A 22,266-nucleotide genomic window follows, 5' to 3' on the forward strand; every position below is an offset into this window, starting at 1 on the left:
AAATGGTAACTCCACACACAGGGCTGCTGCTGGAATACCTCACGTCCGTTGCTTCTGGTTCATGGTCTCCAGTTTTCAGAATGAGCTTCGTCTTTGTGAATGCTCGAGTTCACTAGCCAGCAGTGAAGATGGATGAACTACATTCTAGACACATACCAACACGAAAGATTCTCACGATAGTGGGGGAAATGTGATAATACTGTTACTCTTTTTACGTAACCTTAAAAAACACACAAAACAGACTCAGCGGTAAACTATTCAGAGATGCATCTATATGGGCAAGATTGTGAAGCAAGGAGAGGACCAACCCGAAACCCTGACGGTGGTTCTCTCATGGTGGATGGGTTACACCAGGAGAGAGGTACATGGGGTACAGTGTGGGGAGGGCTCTGAAGTACTGACCGTGTGCTTTTGTCCCACTGGAGGTGGGAACATGGGTATTCTATTATTTTAATACCTTATATTTTTTGGGGGGGGGCATGTCCATAGCATCAAGTAAATACCTTGTGACACACTGGATGTCCAGCGGCAGCTTACAGGTCAGGGTACTGGTGACCGGGTGCAGCAGGGTCCACACCCTACGAGAGTAACTATGAGGGGCCACTCACGGCCCAAACTGCCAGAGGTGAATCAGGGATGGGGATAGGAATGGGGGAACTCTAAGTTTGCTCTAAATTAAGAAATACATTGGGGTACATCTGCGCCCATCTTCACGTCCCCACCGGGAGGCCTGGCAGAACAAGCTGTCCCCAGCTGCTTTCAGCTCAGCTCCAGGCCTTTAGGGCACCTAGGCCTCCGCGGCTCCTGCCCCAGCATCAATACTCGGTTTGGCCCAGGCCGCTCTGGGAGCCTTGGACTCCACTGTGTGCACAGACTGCTCCTCTGTCCAGCCTCCAGAGGTTGTGGCCTTAATAAGAGACTCAGAGTTTCACCCACCGTCCTGCAGGCTGCGCCTCAGAATGGAGCCTCACTCAGGCATCCCCGCAGGGACCCCGCTGTGGTTCTCTGGTCGTGGGGACAGATGACGCTTTGGTTCCTGCTTTCCTCCCTTTGAGTCTTCCAGGACCCTGACCATGGTCACATCGGAGACTTGCTGAAGCAAGTTTTTTATTAGGCGATTTCCCTCCCATAGGTGATGACTTTTAATTAATGACACATTTCTTAAAGACGAGCCAAAGAAGGAGGCACATAAACACAGAACTGCATCCAGGAGAGCTTTTATTCGTACGGAACAGTTTTAAAAATACAGAATAAAATAGCTTTATCTCTACTATTATTCACAACATCTGGTCCAAATAGTACATATTTTTAAAATACTTAAACGTTTAATGAAGCCATGTTAGAAAAACAATATGAAAATTCTTTTTAAAAATTCCATAAAAGAATTACACATCTCAAAAAACAACCCCACCCCCAAATACCCTCGGTATGCAAAATAAACATAAAAAACAAACAAAGAAAATCCCCGAAAGGTATATAGCCAAAGTCAGTCACAAAAACTCAAGGAAAATATAGGCATCCCCACTGCTTTAAGAACAGTCAAGAAATTTATTAATGTGTCAAACAAAGGTGGTTACCAACTTACAGAAAAGGGTATTAACTCGAATTGTCAGTAGGACGGCTGCCCCAGTGTGGGGGCCCTACGTGCCAGTTAACAAACACAGGAAGTTGAGGGGCGCTGGATGGGACTTCTGCGGAGTGAGGACGAGGCACAGTCAAGAACCACCTCAAAGGACAGGAATGTGTGTGAGGCTGCCGCAAAGGGGTGCCCAGCGCTAACATGCTTTCCGCATCCACGGGGCTGGGGGGAGCCGAGTGCCGGCACCACGGGCAGTCTTCTCGTGCTGCCACTGCAGGTGAAGTGGCGAGGATCCAAATCCTAAGAGGACAGAGTACCACACGCACAGCGTGTGAAAGCCCCAGGTGCTTCTCTGAGGCCAAGTGTGGCGCCCGCAAAGAGAACCCCCAAAGTCTCAGGCCCACTCACATGGGCAAGCACAGCCCCCCAGGGCCCAGGGGTGGGGTACCCGTGCAATGCTGCCATCCAGTGCCGGCCAGGTCCCAGAATGAGGCCTCTGCCACAGCCACCTAGCCACCTGCCACTCCTGCCGCATTGGTATTATGCAAGATTACCATTGCCAACTTCAAGTCTAAGTTGCCAGTACCGGTATTTCAGCAGGGCCGTGAACTAAGGAAGTAACAACTTAGCTCGTGGTGATAAAACAGACGCGTGGGTAAATAAAGTATACACACATACTAGAGATTCATCAATGGAGAAATTCTATTATCACATGACATTGTCATGAAAATTATATCATTCCCTCCCTGGAAAACTGTGACTATTATCCTGGGTAGAAATGTTACTTTACTATATGGAAATACTGCAATATTCATGCATAAACCAAGGCGTCATCAGGAAAGGAAGTATTCTACAGTATAAAGCAAATCCTGCTTGTGACTTTGTCGCCATGAAAATGGGAAACCATTGGGACTTGTGATGCTTCAGCTGGCCTGGTTAAGCCACTTTTCTCCTTCACCAATCACCAGAAACTCACTACACGTTAACAGCTAAAACTGTCTTGAGAAAGACTCTATGAAGGAATCTAAGTTTAATTACCTAGTGAGGCAAAGACTGGAGCCATTTCCCACTATTCTGTCAACCATGTTAGATGTTTTATTAAAACCAGTGGTGGGATCTCCCTTGCCACCCACCATGATATGACAGCATCTACCGTCCTTATAAACACTTTCTACTTCTCACATCAAGATCACCAAGGTGAATGTAAAGATGGTGGGTAGGTGGTCACTATGGAAACTGGAGTCTGCATGGCCTGCCCAAGGACATTTACATCCAAAACACTTTGAAACATTCCACTGGCCAAACAAAGCCTGGTGGGTATGTGCCCCAGCAGTGCAGGCCAACAATGTAAGTGGTAAGTATACAGGTATAGATGAGGCACGGCCACTGTGTTCCCCCAAACTTCCCTTTCACGTGTGTGCTTAAGCCTCAAGAGCAGATGAATCAAGTTTTTCTCTTGATTATAAACTGGTTCTACAGTATATCTACCAGCAGGACGACCACTGTCAAAAATGGCATTCATCAGGAGACTCCAACCACTCAAGCAAAGGTGAGTTTCACAGAAGTACCAGACTCAATGGGACCTGGAGTCTGGCTGCCCTCTCTCCTCCCCACCTCCTGTCCCCTTTCCCCATGACTTAGGGAATCCAAAGTTGGCCCCAATGGAGCAAGAAGGGTAAAACGCCTCATTTCTAACAGAAGGTCGAGGTCCAGGTCTTCCCTCCACAATTAAATGCTTGCAGAAGACATCCATCCCCCCAGACCAGCAGACCTGCAACCTCCCAACAAAACCCAGTCCAAGGAGGGGTTTCAGAAGGGAGGGAGTGTCTGGATGTTTGAAGCACATGTCCTGAGTGTCACCCACTGGGTCGGACGATGCCAGGTTGAAAGTGAAGATTATTCAATGGTTCAGATGCTTTTATTTGTATATTTGGTCCTTCTGCTCCCTTAGTGAGCTAGGATCTCTGGCATGTTTAACAGTTTTCCCCACTTTTCAGGGCAGAGAAGTTAGAGATGCTGAGCAAAAACACAAACAGAAGGAAACTAAGAGCGCCTTGGAGCAGGAGGGCTTTTGACATCAAGTGCTTACCAACCAAGTCACGGGGATGACAGTCGCTAAACAGTGTGCTTCCAAAGTTAACTAGGCATCAGGTACAATTTTTAAAAACAACATACAAAGTTAAAAGTAATTTAGAATCTAATTTTTTAAACTTAATCTGCAACCAGATCTTGGCAGAACAATGCAGGGGCTCTGAACTGTTCTTGCTAGAATACACTTTGCAGCCCCAAACTTCCCAGGAGCCAGGGAGGCCGCAGTGACAATCACACTGCCAAAGACACCCCAGTGCTGTGGCACGGAGCCGGCTGTGGGAGCAGGGAACGTACCCTCGGGACACGAGGCTGCAGGGAGCCATGCTCTGCTATCAGAGACAGGAACACCTGTGGCCACCCAAGGCTCAGCCAGGTCAACGAACCACCTAGGAAGCACCACCTCACGTGGCGAGGTCACTACTTGGTGTTTCAGGGTTTTCCTTTGGCTGACAAATTTCAAACCAAATTTCAAAGAAGTCACTTTTTTCAGAAAGGATTTAGTGTTATTAATGAGAACGTGACAGAAGGGGCCCCGCCACCTGCTTTTCTCACCACCATTCTGCAATGACTTAAATAGGAAAGGTGCATTTGGCCAGGGGGGTCTACTCTACCCCTCTGCAAAATCAAGATCCAGTTGACACACAACATGGCAACCCACACAGAGTCTCCGTAAGCCTTAAGTGCCAGAAAAGACTCGAAACAGAACTGCAGTGATGAATTTACCAGGATGTCTGACCATTCAATATGGCGACTCTGTCGATTACCTGCCCCCAGCTTCCCTTTTTCACAAAACAAATTCACGTATAACTTAACCCATAAGATTTCTGGGCTCTGGTCCAGTAGTCAGTTTTGATAAATAGATTAGGCATTACAGTATTTACACTTTCATGGTATCAAGCAATACAAAACACAACCACAATAATGGTTACTGGCCTTCAAAAGCCATGATGACAAGCTTCCCTGATGGTGTCCACAGCTTTACAAATGCTGGTTCTTTTCTTAATGGGAGGTGAGGGGTAGGGGACAAGAGACAGGGATGCAAGGTAAGAGGGTCACGTGGAAAACACTGATTTCAAAAACCTGCTATAGTCAATAACATTAAATAGGAATAAAATCTTGTAATTTATAGACACGCGCAACAGTAACTGACATCCACATGACAGCAGAGTCAAGACTCCCATGAACATCTGCTAAGTGCCATCGTGTGGCACTCTACACCCATCGCACCAGCCTGGAGTGATAAATGTCAGACAGAGTGTCTCCATTAGAGTGAAAAAGAAGCCCGTATGAAATGTGCTGGCCCAGCCTGGGCCAGGATGGCACCAAGAAAGAGCAGTTGAGAATCAGATTAAACTTCAAGGTACTTTCCCTTCCCCTCCAAACCCCCAAACAGATTTCAATTCTAAGAACATCTGTACAGACCTTACTCACACACAGACATGGGCCTGGGGTAACCATGTCACAGTTTTCAATCAGGCCAATAGCTTCCCTCTAATCAGGGAACACAGAATCACATTTGACCCATCAGTTGTGACAGTGTGAGGATACTGGTGCCCCATGACCAGAGGGGTTCTCTGTGGGTTGCAGGCCAAGGTCAAATTAAATAGGAGCAGGTCCAGGTGCTTCTGGGACAGAAAGCCCCTGGACCATGGAGGCAGCTTGTAGGAAAGCTAGCCCAGGGTGCTGGAAGGAGACCAAAACCAAGGAACCGCTGTGGATTTCAAATACCCACTCCCACAGGAGGATAGGAACTTCAGGCTCAATGGACGCTCTTAAGGGCAAGGGGTAGGGCTTAAATAAGGAGACAAGTGAGACACGATATTAGACACGATCACCACCCACAACAAAAAAGCTATCTGTAATCGTCTTAGCTCCGGGTGCAGAATGTAAATGCAGATATACAAACATATAGGTTACTGCTTGTTACTCAGCAAGGAACTACAGATTCATGCCCCACTGCGGCCGGGCCACAGGTGACCTACAGCTATACCGTGGCCTGTGAGTCCTCATCCGGACTCCGGCTGGTGGCACTCTTCCCGAGGCCTTTCCACGTGTAGCCCGCGAAGGTTGGACTGACGGGTAAGTAGCTGAAGCATCTGTATTTTTTAATAATGTTCATGCCAAATGGCAAATCGTAGGACTCCATGCCATCGAGCGACTTGCTCCCTTTGCCCACACCCTTCTTCCATTTCCTGATTCCTCTTTCCTCTGGAGTACCTGGAACACACACATACAGACACACACAGAACAATACAAAGGAATGTTTAGCCTGACAGTTCCACCAGGAACTGAGCTTGCCCAGCGTGCTGTCCCGCACAGGGAGCTGCCAGGAGGACAGCAAGGAGCCGTTAAGGAGGAGTGGATGGCACTCAGCCATCCAGGTGCCTGAGCCAGAAATCTAAGAATCGCTAACCCATCCTTGTGCTTTCTGCTCCACATTCAAGCCATCTGATGGCTCCAGCCTCCTCCCTGTCCTTCCACATGACCCATTTCCTCCCGTCACTGGTGAGGTCCGGAGCACGCCTCATTGTCGCTTTCCGGGGTCATCACAATAGTCCCCTTACTGCCTGCTCTTCCATCTCACCATCTCCTTCCTCCAATCCGTTCTCACAAAACCACAAAATGGGACCCATTTATAATGCCTTCAACAACTGGTCAGGGCAAACCACCCGCATCCAGGCATAATGAGTTCTATCCTACTTCGCTCTGTGTGTGTGCGTGCGCGTGTGAGAGAAAGAGAGAGACAGAGAGACAGAGAGAGACAGAGAGAGATGAGGTGGAGGGAGACAAGGAGAGGGATACACCTGCTCTGTATTCTCCACTTGTCATGCCCCTTTTGTGAGGATGAACTTCTACTGGCATTAACATTCGGGGACACTGTACCCCAACAGAGGAGTGAGGGAGAATGATGTGGGCTCATTCTCAGCAAATGCTGAGCCTTAGATTCGATTCATAAATCTTTCCAGTGCAGAGAGGTGCACTGGAACCTGCTCTTGGCTACACAGGACATACTTCTGTGCCCAAGCCTAGATGACGAGTTCGAGTCCCCAGTGAGTAGAAGGAACATCATTATTCTCTTACATCTAAACTATGCCCTATGCCCTCCCATCAGTGTTTCTGTGACAGGGCTCTCATTCCCACCTGTCTGACTCCTAAGCCTGCCTCTCAGTTCGCTCTGAGAGTGTGTGTTACTGACATCCATGAATCTAACGCAATCCACTAATTTGTGCACGTGACTCCCTCTGCCTGATGTGTTCATCCCTGGTTTCCCCAGAAACCTCTTCACAGAGGCTTTTTGAAGGTGTGCGGTCTTCAAGGGAAACACCTCAACAAAACCTTCTAGCTCAAGAATAAGCATCAGCCTTCTTTGAGGGAAGGTGAATCTACCCACGCGTCCACAGAAGCACTTTTCAGCCTCCTCTGGGAAGCTGGGAAGGCTGCAAGGCAGGACCCACATCACCTCCTCGTCCAGCACCCAGCACTGGGCATAGAACGCACACCGGAGGAACAAGGGTTGCAGATGTCGGGAAGAGAGCCACCTCCATTGGTCCCTCAGTCACCGATCCTGACAACAGCCCGTGCCGACCATACTCACTATCTTGAGGTCTTAGTTGGCAGGGGCCTGCCTCAGGAAGGAGAAGGAACCCCCATGGGCTGTCAGCAGCTCAGAGGCGTGTCTGAGCAGGCTGATGAAAGCCGCTGCGGGGACTAAGCCGGGCTGCACAGGGGGGGCAGACAGCCTGGAGAGTGACCATGGTGAGAGACTTCCTTGCTTTCTCCTAACTGAGCAAGGAGGAAAAAACCTGCTAGGTTTATCAGCAAAAAAAAGGACTCACAAAAGGAGGCTGGGAGTGTCATCTTAACCACTTAAAAGACCGTCTCAACCACCAATGGCTCCAAGCTGATTCATTCTGCCTGCTTCCCTATTTATTTGGCAAAATGAGTGCTTCACACGTGGAATAAGCATGTGTGTATGTACCACATACCTGGGATGGTATTATCCAAAATAAAAGCCACGCAGCCTCCTACAAACATGGCAGTTGTGAGAAGAACGTTCAACACCTGATCGATTCCTGTTATCCCTGGAAACAGAACACAGTGGTAGGGTCACAGCCATGGCCAGGAAGGAGCACTGGGGGCGGGACAGGGGGGGCAGGGGAGCCACCAATCACCAGTCAATGCAATGCATGAAAGTACAAATTTCTGTTGGACACAAGTAGATAAATTTTTGCCAGTAACATTTTAAACTTTTATAAATAATTTCAACAATAATCAAGAGGTTATTCCTATAAGGAAAATCCCCCAACAGTGGTCCCCAGAAAAGAAATCTAAGAGTGAAGCTCACCCTATAATGAACTAAAAAGCCACTGGGGTGTGGTGTTAGCAGATTAGGAAAAGAAAATTAATAAAAAGATGGCTGTTTTAAGGCTGAAAATATTACAAAGTGAGTAAGACAACAAAAACATCTGTGGTGTTTGCAATCAGATAAAGGGTTTCAGAATCCTGGATCACTGATTTGTGCTTAGCTGCTTTTAAAGGATTTTATTTATTTATTTATTTGACAGAGAGAGAGAGAGAGAGAGAGAAAGAGAGCACAAGTAGGCAGAGTGGCAGGCAGAGGGAGAGGGAGAAGCAGGCTCTCCACTGAGCAGAGAGCCCAATGTGGGACTTGATCCCAGGACCCTGGGATCATGACCTGAGCCGAAGGCAGCCGCTTAACCGACTGAGCCACCCAGGCGCCCCTGTGCTTAGCTGCTTTTAATTAGGAGCAACTGCATGTATATAAATGAACTCATATGAACGTGATATATTAAAATATAAAAAGGAGCAAGAATCTCCTTGTTATTAGAAAATCTCACACTTTCTATATTAAAAACATATGATCCTTAGGAGTGCCTGGGTAGCTCAGTGGGTTTTGGCTCAGGTCATGATCTCAGAGTCGTGAGATCAAGCCCTGCATCAGGCTCCAAGATAGGTATAGAGTCTGCTTGAGGTTCTCTCTCCCACTCTGTCTTTGCCCTCCCCCGCTTAAAAAAAACAGTTTTCCTTTGTTCATTTTTCATGATATCAGGTTATTAAAATTAAAAGGTGTTAAAAAGGTTAATCTTGAATTCAAAAGTTACAATCCTGGTAGAAAGACATGTATTTGAAAGTCTATGAAGCTGAGTTTTAAGGAATTATACATTTTCATAAAGTATTAGTCTGAGAAATCAAAAGGTTTTACACACAGGCACTGTCCCAAAAGACAGGGTCCCAGTCAATAAAGAGACCTTAACATACACATGAGTCACGTGCACCCGCCAGCTCATGCTGGATGTGCAGGGGGCTTCCAGATCGGCGGTGGCAGAGTGAGGCTTGAATCAAACACATGGACAGATGTCAGAGGAGACAACTCCTGAGGTTCCAATGCCCTCTGTGACAGGCGTGGGGTGTCTGTGAACCGACAGCTGGGATTCCAACTACTCCCAAGACTCAAGGCCAGTTTTCCTTACCTGTGACGAGAGGGTTCTGTCTGAGGTAACTTGGAAGGACGAGCCCGAAGAATATTGAAAATCCAAGCACAAAGAGGTTCCGGGAAGAATTTAAGTCGATGAACTGCAGGTTGGAGAGCCCAACAGCTGTGATCATTCCTGGAGAGAAACAGCAGATGGCAAGTTGCACGGAGCTCACCTACAGACGGGTGACGGGCCTTGCAGACTCCCCACATCGTCCCTTCTCTGTCCCACCAGAAACCAGCTGGGACACAGAACAGTGACAGGATGGGGTCAGAAAGTGACCACCTGGCTCTCTGATCCAAATGGCTCACGGCTGACACAGGGACACAAACATCAAACGACACCTTCTTTAAACCAAGCAGAAAACTGAGGACATCGGTTACCCCCTGAAAACCTCTATGCAAACATCTTGACTCAACTGGGAAACCCACCCGAAGATCTGGGCCCTGTTCACAACTGGATGGCACAGAGATCATGTCGAGAGCCACGGTAAAAATGGTCAGTTTTAAATGGCCATTCAGGGGAGAAGTTAAATCAATTAGATACACCAATTAAAGATTAAGGTCATCTTATTTTTCCTAGCACAAGTATTCTATATTTGGTTCTACCTTTAACATAAATTCAACTCAGAGATGGCTGAAGGTTTTCACGTTTTGAAGATGTATCCCCTTTGTATTTTTAAACAGAAATATATTATTACCTCCCATCTCACAGAAGGGATTCGTTAGCAAATGTGCAGAGGAGGAGAGAGGTCAGGCTACCGAGGCAATGGGATCTTACCGAAGAGAGTACAGAAGAGGGCGCCAAGCACGGGATCGGGGAGGGAGGCGAAGAGGGCACTGAACTTGCCGATCATGCCCAGCGCCAGCATGAGGGCCGCGCCATACTGGATCACCCGGCGACTGCCGACCTGCGGGACACACCAGAAGCAGATGGCACTCAGTGCCAGTTCTGCGCCCGTTCTCTTCCAGTGCCCCCCGCCCTACCCCCGTCCCGGAGCAAGTGTAACAAAACCCCACACATCCCCTAGATCCTGAAAACTTATTGTTAAGACAGGTCTCGTCAGATAGTGATGATTGACCTCAGGGAACCATTGCTACACAGACACCCCAAATAAAGAGATTCCTCTCCTCTAGCTCATCCTGTCCACGCTCCAGGAGGAAGGCAGCACCAGGGCTCGGCCTGTGCTTCCCTGCACTCTGGGTAATGTCATTTCGGCATGGCTGTGCTCCAGCTCTCGGGTCCCAGGTTTCGAATGCCCTTACAGTCAGCAGCTAGGATGACCTAACATCAAACACAAAAACCCTGCTTCATCCTGCTTTTCTCTTCTGGGCTCTTAGAATCACCCATTACCAAGTTAACCACCCCAAAGCAATTCACCTTCGTCTCCATCTTCCCCACACCCTGAATCAGACAACAGCCCTGGATAATTCTGGAATCCCCTCTCCTCAAGGAGCTTTGCTTGTGAGAGGTGGCATAGCCAAGAGGCAAAGGAGTGTGGATTCTCAGTGCGCCCTGCCTGGTGTGTACCCCACTCTGCTCTATCCATGTGACCAGGGCAAGTCACTTGGCCTCTCTGGGTGGCGGGATCCTTACTTTTATAATGATAAACCACAAGGTTTGGCTTTAGGGGTTAAATGAGACAAGGTGGAAAACAGTGTGAACAGCACCTGGCAAGCATGAGGCCATAATGACAGCTTCCCAGGTAGGTTTGCTGACTCTGACCTTTCCTTTGCCTCCCTGTCCTCTCCACTGTGGTAGAGTGACCTTTCAAACACAGCGATGTGGGATGTCAATGCTCCTCTGCCCCCCTCCTTAAATCCTCTGGTGCTCATGAAATAAAATCCCTTCGCAGACATCCCTAGACCTGTCTACCCAGAACACACCCACATCCCCCCGTTTCTGGCTAGTTCTAGACACGTCCTTCAGAAGACTGCCCAAATGTTACCTCCTCTTTTAAAAAAGTCTTCCTTGATTCCAAGGCTCTGCCTTTCCACACTGGGCCTCTGCAGAACCATTATATTTTCCACACGGTCTCATCTTTATCTGCTCAACCTGCTCTCTGCCTTCCGGAAACTTCTACCTACCCTGCTGTACCCTAGGCAGTGGGATGTGGAGCGGACAATAGGCTCAAGAGTCCTGTACTGTTGGCCCCTACTGTGTGCTGTCTCTTCCAGGAAAACACCCTGTGCACATAAACTGAGTAAAAGAGGTTCCAGAAGTGACTGGGGAGTGTCTGTAGGGCTTTAAGAATGACTTACAGTGAGAAGATGGCTACTTAAATTTAATTAAAATGAAATGAAATGAAATGTCAGCTCTAGTTCCTCAGCCGCACCAGCCACTTTATCAAGTGCCCATCAGGAACATGTTGGGTGGTCCCTGCACAGAACAGCAGCGCAGGTGAATGTCCGCTGTGCCCACCACCACACCATGCTTTCGCTGGCTCGCATTGATCTAGAGCTTCCAGCAGCATCTCAGAGGACCCAAACGTCAGTTGGTTAAGAATCAGAGAAGAATTTTACTGAGCCAACGGAGGGATGGCTGTTCCACCCGGCTGACCCTGGAGGCCAGGCTCGGCTGTTATGATCTATGGTTCCCCACCTCTCCCACTGAATCTTCGAGAGCAGGGAAGCAGCAAGAAAGGGTATGCAAACTGGAGAATCGAGCAAAAATGACTTCTGCTGGGTGGCGTTACATCGTAAGGAAGCCTGCCGCTATTCAGCAAACGTTTTTGGGAACCTACTCTGTGACCAGCACTTGTTAGACTGGAGGGGAGGGGAGTATGGAGAGGAGTAAGCCATAGACTCACGATCACATCACAGCACTGCCGCAGCTGTTACGGGCTGCGGGAAGCCAGGTGGAAGGAGGAGCTGCGGAGGGCTCCACAGAGACGGTCTCAGGGGATGAGGAAGAGCTCCCCGGAGGAAGAACATCCAGGCACGGGGAATCGCCTGTGCAAAGCCCACCCTCCCAGCAGATCAGAGGTGCCAGGAGGAGGCCCTAGGGACCCTTGAAATAATAAACCTTTATGAAGACTAACCTTCAGGGAAGCTGATCTGCCTTGAAGGCTCAAAACAAACAAGCAGCAACTAAGCCATTCTTCAGCTTGATGACTGAACCAAGTGCCAGGTGCCTATTACACACTTCTGTGAGCGATGCGGGGAGCACAGGCCTAATCCCTGTCCCCTCAGTGCTGATGCAGAGCCTTGGCCTCACCCCTCCTGCTGCCCACTCTCTGGACTCCTTTCCCTGCCTCCATTCTGAACTCTTTCTTGAACTCTGACTTTGCCTCTAGGGCCATCGAAACACTGAACCCTCATTTCTGACTTGCCCAAGTCTTCAACAGTGTGGGACACGGCAGGGGAGAAATGGCCTTCCTCTGAAGGGACTGCGCTGGCAGGAGAGGTGGGGTTTACTCTGTCCCTAGAAATAAACTTAGGGCTAAATATCTAGCAGGGACACTACCTACTGCTTACTGTGTACCTACACGCCCGACTCTGCTACATGCATTATACCAATTTATTAATTCTAATGGCTGGCCAGCCATCTTTATAGACAAGAGCATGGAGACACAGGGAGGTGACGTAATCTGCCCACAGCCACACCGGGACAAAGTCATGGCACCAGGGCTGCAATACCAAATAGCCACCTCCCCACCCCGTCATGCCACCCCCCCTTTGCAGGACAGACACCGGAGCACACTCAGAAGAGAAGACCTACTCCTGGAATCCCACCTGACGGCTTCCAAGCACACAACAGGGGAGCTGGTGGCCTCAGCTCCTGATCAAACAGCTTAGGATCTCCACGTACAGAGAATGACAGGAGTGGATATGGGGTAACAAGAACCCGAGCTGCCAGGACATGGAGGCAGATCCCTGGGAAGAACCAGAGATCACCTTCTTTCCACAGCCCTGGAAGCTGGACACAATGGCCCAGACCAGTGCTGTCTGTAGAACTTTCTACAAGGATGGACATGTCTTATATCTGTACTGCCCATCGACAGCCACTAGCCACATGTGACTACTGAGCCCTTGAAATGTGGCTAGTGTGACTAAGGAACTTAATTTTCCTTTTTAACAAACTTAGAAGAGCCACATACAGCTACTCTCAAATTGGGCAGCACAGATCCAGGTCTAGAATTGTCAGATTTCAGAGCTGAGAGTTCTGCTCAGACAAGTGACTTGTCCCAAGTCCTTCCACTAGATGAGGGGCAGAATACAGCCTCCAACATGTGCCTCCTTCCTCCTGGACAGAGTCCTTCCAATGGCCGCATGGCTGGGGCCAAAAAGAAATTTCTACTGTGAGACCCACTTCCCACCCCAAGGCAGCTACACGAACAGCTCAATCATCCCCACTGTGAGTCGGGGCAATGAAAATCAACTCTAGGCCCCTGAATGCATGCCGCCTTTGCCTGGGGATAGTAATCCAAAGGGGTTCAGAGGTAAGATCAATTAGCTCATTAAAGAGAGCTAGCAGGTTGCCTTTTCAGAATAAGCTGGCAACATTCAAATTGTAATTAATTATTCCCCAAACCACTTCAGTGACATTTCAGAAAAGAACCTCCATGAACAACACCCCCTACTCCCTACAGTGACTCTGATTACGTTATGTGAGGGGAGGATCAGTTTTAAAGGGGTGCAGAAGGGAGCTGGCTTGTTAAACTGTTTTGCCCTAAGTCCCTCTGTCTATAAGAATTTCATTACTATGGTATTTCGGATTCATTCTAGGTCGGTCCCAGAATCACAGGGTCATGGCAGCAAACTGGTTAAAGAGAGGCATGGCCCTGAGCTCTGTGTGCTCGGCATCAGCTTCTCCCCAGGGACAGTGCCAGGACCCCAAAATGGCGCTGGAGGACATAGGGCATTTGAGAACCAGGAGCACCTGACAGGGCTGTGTGCACACAGGACACTGGGCTCTGCAAAGGCCCTGCTGACATCCAAGGAAATCAAGGTGTCAGAACCATGCGCCCTTCTCACCTGGACTCACAGTTAGGATGAACCAAGCAGTCTCTGGTTTCTTTGGGTCTGGTCATACAATCTTGCAAAGAGCAGGGAAGGGGGGGCGTTATTTCTAACTGTACAGAGGTCAGATAGCTTAAGAAGACTACAGCTTGGCTGTAGATTCTCAAGACACAGCGCTTGGGTGAGGGAGACCTGTGGTGTACACAGCCATCCCAGATGGTGAGCAGGTCTCCAGCTGCTCAGCGTACAGTGGCTGGGGCAGAGGCACGTTCCAGCCCCGCAGACAGTGAGCTCTGGCAAGACAACTGGGATCTAGAGTTCAGTACTAAGTGAGAAAGGCCTAGGAGCGGTTCTTCACAGAAGCTGGACTGTAGCGTGGGACAGCCCCAGGTCAAAGATCTGTGTGGGGACAGGGGCAGAAGAGGCCCACGGGGAGGACTCCAGACCCAGACCTTGCTCAACCTGGGGGCCTGTGGCCTGGAAAACCCACTAACTTTGTGCCAGATTTCATCTGAAAGAGAGGGTCCCTGTGGCTTTGGTTTGAAAACATTAATTCTTTACTATAAGATTGATGTTTTCCTGTAAGGAATGGGACCATCTCACATCTTGAACTAGTGCTGTCTCCTGCTCCAGTTTCTACCTCCTCCCCTGACCCTGAGGTCCACTCTCATCATAACAGCCAAAGTGAGACTCACAAAATATCCTGATGTCAGTTCAGTTGGTTAAGTATCTGACTCTTTTTTTTGGGGGGGGGGGGTGTAAATATTTATTTATTTATTTATTTGACAGGCAGAGATCACAAGTAGGCAGAAAGGGAGGCAGAGAAAGAGAGAGGAAGGGAAGCAGGCTCCCTGCTGATCAGATAGCCCAATGCAGGGCTCGATCCCAGGACCCCGGGATCACTACCCGAGCCAAAGGCAGAGGCTTTAACTCACTGAGCCACCCAGGCGCCCTAAATATCTGACTCCTGATTTTGGCTCAGGTCATGATCTCAGGGTCAGGGGATCAGGCCTCATGATGGGCTCGGTGCTGGACATGGAGCCTGCTTAAGATTCTCTGCTTCCATCTGCACCACCGCCCAACTTGCACATGTGTGTGTACAAGGATGCACTCCCTCTTCCTCTCTAAAAAAACCAAAAGCAAAAACAAAACCAAAAAAACCCAAAGCCTAATGGAGCCACAGTCCAGGGGATGTCCTTTCCCTGTCTCTGGCAGCTTCTGGGGCCTATGTGAACTGGTCCTCCATTACCTGGAAGATGGTACCTGCTATTACCACCCCCACCCCATACTCTGCTCTTGCCCCCCCGGCCTCCTTGCTGAAGGGCAGCATGTGGACCTGCTCTCAGGACAGGGCTTCACACCAGCCATGTCCTTGGCCTGAATGCTCTTCCCCAAAGGCTTGCATGGCTCCCTCCACCTCCCCTGTTCAGGTCCTTGCTCAAGGCCATCTTCTTGGTGAGGCTTAGCCTGACCCTATTTCACACTTACCAGCCCTCACTCCCAATACCCACACCTGCCCTGTGATTTCTCACACTATGCGTACTGTCTGCAGTTTGTCTACCTCTGTCTAGAATGTAAACACTGACAGCGGGAATTTTGTTTTATTCGCTATTGTATCCCAAGTGCCCATAGCCTGGCACGGGTTGGTGCTTAGTATTTGCAGAATGCCTATGAAGCAGTGACAGCTCTGAGTGCCTGGCTACCCAGGCAGCCAAGGAAGGGAGATCTCCATCAGCACTCCAGAAACCCATCAATGAGAAAAAGGAAAAGGGCGGGGTGGGTGATGGAGATGATCTCGGAATTGGAAGCCTTCCTTTTGGGATTCATGGTGGTTAGACCAATCGATGAAACGGATCAACACTTAGAGGCCCAACCATTTAATTAGAAAAATAGCTGTACCTTAGTAATTCCCAAAACTCCAATGTTGGGACTGGATGAAGTAGAGCCATTCCCAGTACCAAATATGCCATCGAGAACACAGGAGAGACCCTCCACGAAAATCCCCCTAAAATGTAAAGGAATGGGGGAAAGAGAAGCATTCATTCAATGGGGGAAACACTCTGAAATACGCTCCAAGTGGCTGCACCCCAAAGGTGGCGTGCTAGGGCGGGGAGCCTCCACACTCCTGGGAAGGGTTACGAGTGCAGAGTCTCGGGCCCCCACCCCCAGACCTGCCGGAGCAGAGCCTGCATTCTATTTTAACAGGATCCCCCATGCTCATTCAACTGTGAGAAGCACTTCTGGGAACCACACATTAGACATAGGTGTTTAAAAACCATTCCAAATTAAAGGCTTTTAACCAGAAAACAGAGCCATTGGTTGGGATCGAAGACAAATACAGGCTGTCTGCTGATCTGATTCTTTTACTATTAATAGTTTCATCAGGAAGGATACGCTTCGTAATTCTGTCAACACTGCAACTTTTTAAAGAATCAATATATAAGTAGCTCCGTCATGTGCAGCATCCTTTAGAGGAAGCTGTAAAAACCAGGAGTGTGAACACGAACAGAACCGAAGCGAGACATGCTCAGACAGCAGCGCACTGGATCTCATCACCCTCCATCCCTCTGGAAGGGCAGCGGCTGGCTGGCCGAGGCGGGGAAGGGGCAGATCTGTGCTTTTCCCTAAGGCCTCTGCAGGGTCCAGTTTGCTCTCAGCATCCAGAAACGGAAGACCAGGTGTACTGAGGAGATAAACCCCACAGCCCATAAGTCTCCAAATTCTGCAGACTGCACCTACGCCTGCTCTTCTCGTCTCTCTATACAGGGATTACAACTGTGAATAGATGACACAGCTTTTAGCCCTAAGAACAGTAAGAGAATAAAGAAATCAAAGGGAACATCCTTCCATGACCCCAAATCAAGCAAAGAACAACGGCAGCGTCCCGCATCTGCTGTGGTAAGTTTAAGGTCTGGCAGGGTCTCAGAGACAGTGTCTTCTGTGACTGTCAATACGGCAGGAAGGGTGGAATTGCCCTCCATGTCCCAGATAAGGAAAATGAGAGCAAAATGGGGGCAGTGACTTGTCCAGAGAAGACAACCAATAAGGAGCCCTGACGGCTGGCTACTTCCATGCTGAACCTCCTTCTCTTCTCCAAGATTAACCAAAGAGCCAGGTGATGAGGCACTGGGCCCAAGGAAGAGCTCCACGGTCAGAGGAACGTACCTGTTTATTGCATGGATGGGAGGCGGCGGAGCACAGGAGAGCCTTGCGCAGGCGTAGTAGTCCCCAATGGACTCAATAATACTGGCGACCACCGCGCTGAGCATGCCGATGACGCCAGCGGCAGAGACGGTGGGCAGTCCCCACTGAACTATGGAAGGCAAACAGGAGAAAGTAAGCAGGACAGCAGAGGACTCCACACCACACACCCAGGTTCCGAGCCTCGGGGAAAATCTTTGTTGATTTTTAAATGTCACTCTTCAGTATACTACATGCCTGGGGACAGTTTCTAAATCAGATGAAGGTGGCCACAACCAGGATTGGTCTGGCTCTCTTTCTTAGAGATAAAGTGATTAGAAGCAGAGGCTGCTTCCAAGCCACGCTTGGTGTCTACTAAATTACAATTTAACACAGCGTGCTGTGGTGGAAATTCCTATTGGGATGGGATATTTGTATGAAGAAGATTTTTAACCCTGCTGTGAAGGCACAGCACAAAACAGTGGCGATCTTGCCCAGGGAGTGGCATTAAATGAAAAAGTGGCGAAAAGTCACCAGCTAAATTTAAATCTCAGCAGTAAAGCATAGCACCAGATACAGACAGTCCTCTAATGTAAGATCAGTGCTTTTTTTTTTTTTTTTTTTTTTTTTTTTTAAAAGTAAACCATGTTATGTTAAATAAAATAGTTTCCTTTAGAAAAGCAAAGACAAGACCTCAGGACACTTTGTGTTGGGTATCTGGATTGCCACACGAGCCACACAGGGAGAATGGGTTTGGGAAGAGAAAGAGGACAAGAAGTAAAGTGTGCAGATAAGCCTGGGATGTGTATGAAGGCAGGACTGTTCCAGTCTGAGAGTAGAGAGGGGCGTGCCTGGTCAACATGGCGATTCTGGGTGGGTTTGGAGATTTTTCTCATGCTGATAATTTCTTTATCCAGCAACATTTTGCATATCATCTCTAATCTAAATAATCTTTAACATAGTTATTGTGTTACAGAGTACTGTAGTTTCATTTTAGTGTCTTGTTTTTGGAAGGGAGACTTACTTTCCCATTGTTTCTATTGCCTTTTATTTCTTAGTCTCTTTACTCTGTTTTCTTATTTTTTTCCCATTTTGCCTGAAGCCTTAAATTAAATGTGATTTTTAAAATCTTTATTCCAGCTACTCCAACATTTTAAATTGTACTCATCTAAATTTTTGACCCCTCTTCCTTCCACTCATTTCTATATACAGTATACCCTTGAACAACATAGGGTTGAACCGCACTGGTCCACTTACTAGCAGGTTTTTTCCAATAAATACAGTACAGTAGTGTAAATGTATTTTCTCTCCCTTGTAATTTTCTTAATAACATTTTCTTTTCTCTTATTTTTCTGTAAGGGTACAATATATAAAACATGTAACATACAAAACATGTTAATTGACTGTTGACGTTGTGAGTAAGACTTCCGGACAACAGTAGGGCTGTTAGTAGTCAAGTTTTGGGGAGAAAGGTTATATGCAGATTTTCGGCTGCGGGGGTGAGGCGCATCTCCCCACCACTGCCCACTCGTTCAAGAGTCAACTACAGGTGTGTGTATAAACTTTGTTGGCTTCCAGCCTTCTGTCTGAACTGTTATTTCATCTCCCCTTATAACTAGAATGCCTAATTTATGTTGTCACTTCACAGCAGTTTCTCAATCTCAGCACTACTGACATTTTGGGCCCCCCATCTGTATTTTCACCATTTTTCTCATGCTAAAGACCAAGGACCACTGTTGTAGATATCTGAAAACCTGTCTCCAGATGAAGCCAAACTGTCGGGGTGAATTCTCTTGCTGTCTGGGGGTCCCCTTCTGCCCCAGGACTGGTGGCCCCAGAGCAGCTCATGGCAGCAAAGGGCTGTGGTGAAGAGGAGCCCGACAGCGTGGGCCACCATCCTGGGGCCAGAAGCCCAGTCCACTTGGCCACACCCCTCACGCACAGGCCGGGAGGACCCTGGGGACATCTCTCTGGTTTCTCAGCACATGCACAGCTGCTCTTCCGGAACAGCGCACCCCGTGTTCCTCATTTGTGCTCATCTTAAGACTGGCCCGCGCCACAGAGAAGACCTCCTGGCAGTGCTCCTCCTACCTCCCACACCTCCTCCTCCTGACTGCCTGGCCAACCGGTTTCACCTCATTTTATATCAGATTCTGTGTCTGTTTATAAAATATGCATTTATTGTTTTTTGGGGGGGAGGGACAGATGTACATAAATACACAGACCATATGATCTGATGAGAATGTTATTTTAGAAAGAATAAACTTTTGTTAAGTATGAACAGGTCAGTGATGGAACAACTGCCAATATCACTGTCATTTAACATGCTTGGAACAGTTTTCTTTGACCCAACCTTGCTATTCTCAGCTTCTCCTACTTTTTCTCCTCCTCATCATAAAATGTGAGGATGTGGCTGCTGAGCAGGGGAATAAATCAGCAGAACCCGACTAAGGTCAGGTTTCAGTTCTAATTAAAAGGCCCAAGTGCCGGGAACAGGGTCTTTACAACAGAACAACCAAGCATTAATAACCGCTGGATTCATACAAGTCACTTTTGGGGCTGGCCCCAAAGTCCTCTGTGTGAATCCAAGTGATACCTCAGCTTAGGACTACACCCCCTAGCCCCCACACCTTGCCAAGAGTTACCCAACACTTAAATTATAACTCAAGAGCCATCTCCCACCCATTAGTGAGTATCTGTTCACTTCTGACAGCTGTGACCAAATAAAAAACAGAGTATAGCTCCCCATTAAGAGATGACACAAATCCCATCATGCTGAGCAGTCGACTTACTGATCATCATGCCTCTCTTAATTAAGCCTGCTCTGTGTGGGCAGCTCAGGTACCATGTGGCTCTCTATTTGCCTTCTTCAACCCTGACAAGGGATTCCTTGTCCAGGATTTCATTCCAGTGGAACCAAAAGAATTAGTTCATCTGGGAAGGAAGCTGGCACGAGTCTCCGAGCATTAGTCCCAGCCTTCTGGGGACAGGGCCTCCCCCTGTCTGCTGTCAAATCCTCCAAATTGTAAGACCTTCATGGGACATTCTAGACCAAAGAAGGCTTTTCAAGCTGCAGAGCCTTCTGTCACCTTCCAGCTCCTCTAAAAGAGGCTCTCATGAGCTCCCAACCCCTCTCCCTCTGGCCACCAGAGTACTTACATGGGTATGGGACCTTAAACCACGGGGCTACCAGAAGCACACCCTGCCTGGCATCCGTCCGAGCATAGAAGCCGTATTTTGTGCTGTCGGGAGGGAAGACGTCGGTCACTGTGAAGATGAAGCACAGCAGCCAGGACACGAGGATGGCCAGGATGATCTAAAGTGGTCAAAGGGAAAAGCTCCATGAGGCCAACTGAGGTGGTGGAGGCTGGCAAAACACACACCTTCCTCCTGTGGGCTGCATCTCACACCCCACAACCTCCACCATCGTTGGCACTTCGCAGGAAAAAACACACCACAGATCTGCTGAGAGCCCATTCCTGGATGGAATCACATTCCAAGAGAGAAGTTTTATGCAGGTAAAGTTACTGGAACCCTCAGCCTGGCTAGAAAGTAAGAATAATGGACAATGTGCTTGCAGAGGCCATGGGAATACAGATCTCCCCATCTCAAACTGTGTCCTCCTACACTGCTGGAAGGATTTTAGAATCAGAACCTTCTGCCACTGGTAAACTTTATGCCAATGACAATTCTGTGGTCATCAGTACCCTGATGTTACCATCCTGACTTAATTCCCCCAGGAAGACCTGCTTAAAACTTCCTTCCACATGAACAAAAGCAATGTTGTCAAAAAATGAAAGTGACTACTCACAGGGAACATTTTGAAAAGCTGTAACTTGTACGCAGTCCATCCTTTCTTGGATTTGTAAATTGGGAGAGGAAATTTAACATTTCTGGCATACTGCGAAAACAATAATACTAGGAAAATTGTCCTGATGAGAGAGAGAGAGAAAATAAACTATGTTAAAGGCTATCTGTGTTTTAAAATAATACTCAAAGCTTCAACAGCAAAACTGACCATATTATTCAACTCATTTCTCTAGGAGCTACTAGTCCTTTTAACTGTTATTTGGGAAATCTTATCTTTTTGGAAATGCCATTTTGGGAAAGATACTAGTTCTAAGCATATCTTGATGCTAAAGGAAACTGCCATATAAATGTTTTGGCTAAATTTTCCTGAACAGGACAAGAAAACCCGAAGAATGCACATACTCAGGAAAGATGCTCGCACTGCATAAGGGAAAAAGATACCTACAAGACAAAGCACACTAGAATCACAACTATGAATCAGCTACAAGACACGCACTTGCCACACGGGCATGAACACACACGCACGTGTGCAAACAGGTAAGGGGGTCCAAAATGCTCTCAGGGATTGACTACCAATAGCAATGTTTTGAGACTTTTCTACTTTCCCGTATTTTCTGATCTATGTATCAAGAGCATAAAGTTAGCTTCAAAAAGCAAAAAGCTTCAACATTTAAGGCGGCTACATACAGGATTCAGTATTAATAACTTTCCTGAGAGGTTTGTGCGTCAGATATTATGTGAGGGTCGTGCCGCCCACCATCCCAGCCTTCTGCAGCAGTGGCTTCTGTGACCATCCACGTCCCAGACAGATAAAGCCAGTGGTCCAATATTACGCAGGCATGAGTTTGCAGGGGGGTCGGGCCAAGGGGTCTAGCTCTGCAGCCTGGCTCTGAACTACTTTGCCACACTATCCTAAGAGCAGGGATACTAGGGCTGGCTCAGAAGGCCATCTACCTCGAGCCCCCCACCCCTGACCCAGCTGCACTGAGGATCAAAGGAGGAAGCAACATCAGATGACTGCTCTGCAGCAGGACCCGGCACGTCCTCATCCGCCCGCTACCAAGCACAGCAGGTGTGGGACGACTTCCCATTGCTGACACAATGAAGGTCTACAAAGATGTGTTTCATCGCTCACAGGGATGCACTCTCA

General features: G+C 48.2%; 1 protein-coding gene across 7 annotated transcripts in view; it reads right to left on the bottom strand.

The window, feature by feature from the left end:
- Positions 1-1,201: 1,201 nt before the first annotated feature.
- The window catches only part of SLC23A2 (solute carrier family 23 member 2), a 130,139-nt gene continuing 109,074 nt past the window's right edge, over positions 1,202-22,266 (bottom strand). For all 7 annotated transcript variants that reach the window (XM_032351346.1, XM_032351345.1, XM_032351341.1 and 4 more), the window contains 8 exons: positions 21,118-21,238; positions 20,466-20,622; positions 17,292-17,439; positions 16,026-16,131; positions 9,946-10,075; positions 9,163-9,300; positions 7,657-7,752; positions 1,202-5,887 (listed from right to left, as the gene is read on the bottom strand). In XM_032351346.1, the coding sequence (XP_032207237.1) occupies positions 5,655-5,887; positions 7,657-7,752; positions 9,163-9,300; positions 9,946-10,075; positions 16,026-16,131; positions 17,292-17,439; positions 20,466-20,622; positions 21,118-21,238 (1,129 nt within the window). In that variant the 3' untranslated portion in view covers positions 1,202-5,654. The remainder of the gene's footprint in view (positions 5,888-7,656; positions 7,753-9,162; positions 9,301-9,945; positions 10,076-16,025; positions 16,132-17,291; positions 17,440-20,465; positions 20,623-21,117; positions 21,239-22,266) is intronic.

This window comes from Mustela erminea, chromosome 7 (genome assembly GCF_009829155.1).
Source record: "Mustela erminea isolate mMusErm1 chromosome 7, mMusErm1.Pri, whole genome shotgun sequence".
Taxonomy (NCBI): domain Eukaryota; kingdom Metazoa; phylum Chordata; class Mammalia; order Carnivora; family Mustelidae; genus Mustela; species Mustela erminea.